We start from the raw sequence: 8164 nt of genomic DNA on the forward strand, positions 1-8164 counted from the left end.
GTTTGACCCCAGTACTCTTTCCTGCCATGGCAGGGGGTCGGACTAGATGATCTACTCAGGTCCCTTCTGACCATCTCCCAAGACTTCAAAAAAATAATTGCCAAGGTCTCCAAGATCACCTCTGCTGGGCCCTGCTGACTTGAATTCATTAAGACCCATCAAAATCTCTCTGACTCCCTCTTTTATAATTTCATCCTTCATCCTGCCCCTTTACTAATCCAAATAATCCCTATTAAGTGCCTGGTTGCGTCTTAATTTTTTCCTGAAAACAGGCAAAGTAACTGTTGAGTGGCTCCACTTACTTTTCATTTTCTGCTGAGAGCTCACCCTGGCTATTTAAAGGTGGGCCCACAGCTTCCTTGGTTTTGCTTTTTTGGGCAACACACACACAAAACCTCTTCTTGGTGTCTTTACCTTCCCTCACCAGATGCAGCTTGTTCTTCATTTCTCCTCTGCAGACGCATAGATCTCATCAGTGCAATACAGCCAGGAGCCAGGGTCTCCTCTCTCGGCTCTCCCCGCACCTCCTCCTGGCTCCGAGCAATGGGAGCAGCTGCTAATGCAGAACAAGCGAGGAATGAAATGCACTGAACTCAAGCCAAAAGGCTTCACAGAGACAGCAGGTCCACATCATCCCCTGATATATATGTATGGCATAAAGCAGGAGGGCCAGGACAGTGACTGCACCGAAGGCTACCCTGTTTGCCTGAGCAGGGTGGCCAAGTTGTGGACCAGCAGGTCTGTTTGGAGATGAATCCCACAAATATTTCTTTTCTCCTTGTTTAGTGTGAATACTTCAGCAGTCCAGAGAACTGCTGTGCAGCCAGATACGCACCCTCATCTTTAAGTCTCCTCCTTTGCTGCCAGCTCTTTCTGTATGTCCAGGAGAAGCCCGGACACTGGGATATTTCACAATGCTAATTCTTCTGTTCTAGGTTCCTCGGTGCTTGCAGATCCCTCGGCCAGTCATGCCCGTGAGTACGATGTGACATTGAACCCCGGCAAGAGCAAACTAGTGTGGATAGTGTGCTCCCAGCATTCGCACTGCGTGTCCCCTGGGGAGGGGGTGCTAGCTGCCTCGGCAGAGGAAGCTCCCTAGGCCGGGGGCCTGCACACAGGCTGGGCAGTGAGGGACAGCAGTCTCCATGCAAACACCCACCAGCTTTCTAAAAGGAGCCAGTGCGAAGCTGGACAGGAATGCCAAGCCCAAGCAGAGCCCTCAGCTTCCAGTAGCTGGGATTTGACCTACCAAGAAAGATTTAGTCCTCCCTGAATTGCATCCAGACACTTCATGGAAAATGTGGACGCCTACTCCATACGTGGAGAATCAAAGAGAGTCCAGGTTGCAATTGTGATGCAATTTTTAGATGGGGCAACACATTGTGAACAACTCCCCAGTTAGATCATTTAATGGAAATCTAAAATCAATCCAAGCAGCTACTCCTGAAGCAGTCAAATAGTTAACAAATTTAGATATTAATCTATGAATGTTGTATGAACACTGTAATCCTAAAATGTCATATGAAAGAGAGCGAGTGAGCTTCCAGGGTGGACAGACTGGGGAGTGGACTCCACAGGGCGGGGTGACGTTTATCAGGAAGCAAACCCCAGCCCCGGAGCTGTACTGGGAAAGGTCCTCCTCCTCTTCCCCGCTGCACAGACCACCATGTACTGTCTGGGCAGGGGTGGCAACCTGACCCCATCACAGAGAGAAGTCTGCTGGCTACAGACTTCATACCTTGCCCCACACCACTGCAAGTGCTCCAAGCTCCTCTTAAGAAAGGTCCTCGCGCTGTCCATGCAGAGCAAAACCCCTCACAGCCTGTTCTTTCTCCCCCTCAGAGCCGCAGACCCCACGGAATAAGTGTGGCAATGTGAAAAGCTGTCCCCAGAACCATTTTGCCTTCAAAATCATCAGCGGAGCAGCAAATGTCGTTGGGCCATCCCTGTGCTTTGATGATAATCTGTAAGTACTGCAGTGGTCCCAAAAGCACCTGATGCCGTGGAGGTGGAAGGGGCTCTCTTGGGGCCTGAGGGGTCAGAAGAGGCTGGGAAATCCTGAGGGTGGGCCTGGAGAAGCAGCCCCACAGGACATCTGTTGATTGATTCTCTTTGATAATCCCAGAGTTCAGGTCAGGGCCGGGCTGGAGTCTGCACAGCCCAGGGACCGTGCCTGAAAACAAGCTGGTAAAGGCCCAGGAGCACATGGCCAGGAAAACCTCACCCTGCTTGCTAACAGTGGCAGTAAACATCCTTTGGAGGAGGTTTCTTTCCTGCTAAAGTGAGGCACATTGCAGCTGGCCAAAGATTCACCCCCATGGCACGCAGACACTTCAGCCCTGTGCTTTATTTTCTGTTTTGTTTCCAGTATCATGAGCAGCGTGAAAAACAACATCGGCCGTGGATTAAACTTCGCGCTTATGAATGGTGAGTCTGTGACGCAGAAACAGCCCCCCCACTTTGGGGTCATGGGCCCTGGCTGGTGCTTGGGGCACACCTCCCCCAGACCTTTCCATGCGCTGGCACCGTCTGCTCCAGCCAGCCCACAGCACCTGCACTCCTGCCCACCTCTAGGAAACTAGTGGATGGGCACAGCTCTGCCTGTGATGACTCTCTGGCCTAAGTCTATGGCCTGTCTCCTAATGAATCAGTAGCGCCCTGTTAGCTAACTATGAGTCAGCTAATGCTCTGCCAGTGCCCACAGGGTTGGCAAATGCCTTGTGATCACAGGTCTCGGTCATGATAAGTTGGCAATGATAAACCAGTTAAACAGCCAGCACACTACAGCGCAATGGGAGTCAACACAGTCTGGGAACTTGCATACCAAGCAAGCAGGACTGTAAGTACAGTGGCCTACCCATGCACTACCCAGCCAGGAGCAAAGCTGCTTTGGGACCAGAGTCTGGCAGAGTTCATGAGCAGCAACTGAGCACCAGTGGATTTGTCCTGACTAGTGGCAGATATAACAATGCATGCCTCTCTGCCGCAGTTACCCAGCGTAGTGCCTACCTCCCTGGGCAAAAAGCAGACTAGCTTTTTTTCTTGGCTGAGCGGCTGTTCTTATCCTGAGAAATAAATTGTCTACACCATCAGTTTCCAAGTTTAGGAACAGACAGATCAGAGACCCTCAATATCCCTTGTGAACTACATACCATACCTGAAAATACTGTTAATGCACATGGGGCCCAGTGCCGTTCCTGAACTAGCTGTGGTCCACTTACCGTGACCTCACCAACCACAAGCTATCCATGGGCCACAGCTTAGGAACCACTCTCCTACCCAGGGTCCAGCTCTGAAGGAAAGGAGCTGCCACGGCCCATCAATAAGCCTTTTCCACTCCAGCATCTTACAACTATCCAGACGAGCAATTCATTGCTGTCGTTTGAGGCCAAGAACCAGGAGTCACCACTTCCACTCTGGTTTGATGCCAATGCAGCTCGATTGCAATAATGGAGATGCAAAGGCATAAACTAGGGCAATGCATCAGTGAGTAGGGCTCAGAATATCCTGATATAGAGCCAGTCGCTGCGGGTTGGCTAGGTACTGTTTACAGCTCTACAACAATGGAAAATGAGTTACCAGGGGAGCTGGGAAGTGGAGAATAAACCCACCTGTACAATACACAATGGCTCAATAAACTCCACAGACTGAGGCAGAATGCGATGCAAAGCAGCAGGCTGGAAGAGTGTTATACAGAGTTTAGGTTACGGCTGTCTGGGCTGGTTTGGACAGGGCTGATCCTGCCTCAGGCAGGGGTTGGACTAGATGTGAACTCTGCAGGTCCCTGCCAGCCCCACTTCTCTATGATTGTGTGAGTGATTCTCAGTAGCATTTGCAGAAAGGCTTCCACACAGCCCCCTGGCTTGCTTTCATGCTGTGTTTAGCATCCAAGTTCCTGCGATCGCCCTGGAGCAGGGAAGTTTCAATTTGGCACATGGTCCCTAGGAATCACTCTCACCCCCATGTGCTACTGTACAGCCAAGCAGGTTCCTGATGGGTCATATGGGCAGATGGCAGGAGATCAGAGCGCCTGGTTTCCTTCCTTCCTTCCTATTGTTTCTCTCTTTGGGACACACTCCACCCCGGCCAAGCATTTTGCTAGGCATGCTGCCACCTCCTGAAGCAAAGCCTTCATGAGATCTCTCATTTGACCCTATGGTCCCAGCCCCCCAGGAGCAACAGGGGAAAAGACCTACGTTGGCCTCCCTAGAGAGTGGTGCAGGGGTCTTTGCCGGTGTATCTCCTTCAAGGACGATGGGCAATCCATCCTTGTTTGACATCTAAAATGCATTCCTCTCTCACCCCTCCTCTCCCAACCACTGGGTCAGGGTGCTAATCCCACTGCTTCTCTCAACAGTAAATGCACATACTGGCTGAAATCCCCCCGTCCCAGGAGAAAACCATCTTTCACACAGCACAGACCCTGAGCAGAAGGACTGCCGTGCTCTCAGTCCAGGTGCTAATTTTATAGAAACTAAATTCTATTTTGATTTTAATCACTTAGGGACAACAGGACAACTCATCAAAACAGACAGCTACGACATGTACTCTGGAGGTAAGTGGCTGCTTTCACTAATACCACTGCCCACATACCTTGTGCTCCTCCCTGCTGTAGTGCACACAGCACTAGTCCAGCATGTGAACACTAAGCGGCTAGATGCTTGAACCGTGCCCTCCTGAAAGCATGTTTTAAAACTGGCTTTTCATCTACCAGTAGGGTTAGCATCCCTGCTCTCTGTATTCGCATGAATTATTCTGCTGCTTCCAAGGGGCTGCGTTCCAGATCTGGGTGCGCAGGGGGTCGCGCAGTCTGCATTACGCAGGAGGTGGCACCACCCTTTTTGGGTTGACAACCTCCGAATCAGTGATGACCCTCTTGAGCCAACTGAGCAGGACAAGGCCCACATTTCAAGTCATGTGGCCCCAGGGCCAGGGCCAGTCCTGGAATGCAAGCTTGATTTTACAGACAGGCCCCTGCTCCCGCCATGTACTCTACGTGGGTCATAGTGGAGAAGCAAGGCCAGGGTTTGGCATGAAAATAGCTGCATCCATGTGTCTACTAGCAAGGGCTGCTTTTCACACCACAGCACTGGGAAAAAAACAGTCCTGGTCCCAACCATCTCTGTCCTGCAAGATACATGGGGCCTTCTGCAAAATTCAAACCCCGTGGGAGGGAAAAGTTGCTGACAAGGCACTTGGCATCTGCCTGGATCCTGCCCCCAAATAATGCTCATTCAGAGCAAACGAACCACATGCTCTCCTCTGGGTACATAGGTCACAAGGGAATTTGCAGTTGGGTTTGCCCAAGGGATGCTACTTTGCACAGCTGGGAACCTGTAATTAGCCCACACAATCAGACTGCACAATGCATGTGAGGGGCACCTGCACTTGGTCCTAATGAGTTTAGCCCAAACACGTTGAGCTGATTAATCAACATGGAGGCATTTCATTAATTAGTGTGAATCCTACTTGTGATCTACATGGAATCTGATAGGAGATCCATGAAGGATACATAATTACAACTGTCTAGCTCTACTCTCTCAGGGAACTTTGCACAGAATAAATGGAAAATGAAACAATTCCTAAAAGACAGGCACCATCTTTCAAAAACACTAACACTACCAAAAATGCTAACACTGCCCCCATATCCAACCAGCTAGTCAAACATGTTAATGACCATTTCTGTCTGGGCTCAGTCATTTCCCCCCAAAACTGCAGCAGCAGTGCAGGGACGCAGTAGGAAAGTCCTGTGGCACAGGTGAGATAGTACGAGTCCCATTACTGCCCCTGCTCGACAGTCTTAAAATAAATGGGATGAGAAGCCAGCATGACTCACGAAAGGCACATGTCCTCCACTGGTGCAATTGAAGTCCCCCAAGACTCAAGTCCTTTGCTAAGTCCTTATACTAGGCTTCTACCTACTGTCTGCTGGGAAAGCAGCAGGTGTTGGGCCCTGCATCTTACACCAGAACTTAACACTTGCTTTTCTCTGCTTTACCAGATGTCAAACACCTAGTGGACTTCCTGAAAACCATCCAAGATGGCACCCTGGTGCTTGTCGCCTCCTACGATGACCCAGCCACCAAGTATGTACCAACCCGAGGAGCAGAATTTGCCTCCCAGGAGCCAGGTCTCCTCACACAGAGTCAATGGCAAATCTTCCCCTGGGCCCAGGACAGTGTGATCAGACCCCAGAGGAACAACTATCCACCCTCCACTCGGTCCTAACTACATTTGGAGCCAGGGTGGTACATCACTCTCTGTAGGGGACTGCACCTTCCAGCCCTGGGACCTGTCGGCTGGCCCAGAATCCAGCTGCCTGCATCTGGGCACCATGTCTCAGGCACAAAACTTGTGGCATCTGTGCTCAAAAGCGGCCCTGGATGCCCAAACGATCTGTCACCTAGAAAACATCCAATGGTTTGAATCACTCTTCTCTGGATAAGATACTGTGGCAGTAGAGGCCAGTAGGGGCTCAAGCTAATGGCCCCCATGTGAAAGAGTCCAGTAAAACGTAACAGTCTACATATGCACTGGTACTAGGGTGAACCTAATTAAGCAGCACACTTATAAGATTGGAAACTCCCTTCTTGAGAGCATGGAGGCAGAAAGGGATCTTGGAGTCATTATCGACTTCAAGATGAACATGGGCCGACAATGTGAGGTCACGGTTGACAGGGCCAACTGTACCTTGTCATGCATCCACAGATGCATCTTGAGCAGGTCCAAGGAGGTGATCCTCCCCCTCTATGCGGCGCTGGTCAGGCCGCAGCTGGCGTACTGCGTCCAGTTCTGGGCGCCACACTTCAAGAGGGATGTGGACAGCATGGAGAGGGTCCAGAGGGGGCCACTCACATGACTGGGGGCAGCAGGGCAGGCCCTACGAGGAAAGGCTACGGGACTTGAACCTGTTCAGCCTCCACAAGAGAAGGCTGAGGGGGGATCTAGTGGCCTGTTACAAACTAGTCAGGGGGGATCAGCAGGCCCTGGGAGAGTCCCTGTTCCCCTGAGCACTGCCAGAAGTGACTAGAAATAACAGTCACAAGCTGGCAGAGGGTAAATTCAGATTAGACGTCAGGAGGCGCTACTTCACGGTCAGGGTGGCTAGGATCTGGAACCAACTTCCAGGAGAAGTGGTGCTGGCTCCTTCCCTGGGGGTCTTTAAGAGGAGGCTAGATGAACACCTTGCTGGGGTCATTTGACCCCAGTACTTTTTCCTGCCAAGGCAGGGGGTCAGACTTGATGATCTGCTCAGATCCCTTCTGACCCTACCAGCTATGAAACTATTAAGAAAATGCTCTTCAGATTCTCAAGTGCATCTGACCCAAGTTTCAACTCCATCTAGGAAGAGCACACACCAACTGAAGATGCTTCCTCAGCCTGATAAAAGGTTTTTAAACCCAAAAAGCTTGCTAAGAAAGTGTTTTCCAACTACTTAAGCTGGTCTAATAAAAAAAGATATCAGATTCACCCAAAGAACCTTGTCTGCCTATGTCCATAGACCAACACAGCTACAACCTACACTCCTGTGACTTTGAAACAGAAATTCAGGAGGAAGCAAATGTCACTTGCTTCTACACCTACAGGTTGCAAAGGGCAAACACAAAGGCTGCCCTGTTGTTGCACCCTGTAACCTAAGTAGAGGTGGGTAAGCAGGCTACCAGCACTAGGCGCCAAGGTGGAGGAGTGCCAGAGTGGCAGTTCCCAGGGAGCCTGTGGCACACAGCAGCAGCTCTTGTACATGGGGGTAAGAGCTCTCTGGCAATCAGCAGGCTGCCCCTCGCTCCCTTCCCGCTCTCTAGTGCTCAGCACCCTCCCCACTGCCCCAACACACCCAAATGTCCTCATTGCTCCTTTGCTTCTACCTCACTACTAAAGGCAGAGTGCAATTCAGTGTCACAGGCTGGACTCTTCAGGCCAGCCTGTCCATTTTACATATTGCTCAGATGCTGGATTCTGGCTGTAGCTGGCCAGCAGCCATTCCTCCTTCTTTAGCAAAATTCTCTGCGGATGCAAGGCCAAGGGGGACAGCACACAGCTGGCCTCCACATCCCTAGCATAGAAATGGCATGGCAGAACCCCCCAGTACCCATCCTCCTTCGGCATAAGTTAGAGCTGGCCCCTGGCTGCTTCTGCTTCCCCCTGTTCCAGTTGGCATCCAGCT

At 51.0% G+C, this 8164-nt stretch overlaps 1 protein-coding gene across 1 annotated transcript in view; it reads left to right on the forward strand.

Annotated features, from left to right (window-relative positions):
* LOC109311217 (protein FAM3D-like) overlaps nt 1-8164 on the forward strand; it is a 21435-nt gene that overhangs the window by 8343 nt on the left and 4928 nt on the right. Inside the window, exons 4-8 of the mRNA XM_019536748.1 lie at nt 936-974; nt 1843-1966; nt 2369-2427; nt 4505-4555; nt 6002-6086. Of these exons, the coding sequence (XP_019392293.1) occupies nt 936-974; nt 1843-1966; nt 2369-2427; nt 4505-4555; nt 6002-6086 (358 nt within the window). The remainder of the gene's footprint in view (nt 1-935; nt 975-1842; nt 1967-2368; nt 2428-4504; nt 4556-6001; nt 6087-8164) is intronic.

Source organism: Crocodylus porosus, unplaced genomic scaffold, assembly GCF_001723895.1.
Source record: "Crocodylus porosus isolate Cpor-Errol unplaced genomic scaffold, CroPor_comp1, whole genome shotgun sequence".
Lineage (NCBI taxonomy): Eukaryota > Metazoa > Chordata > Crocodylia > Crocodylidae > Crocodylus > Crocodylus porosus.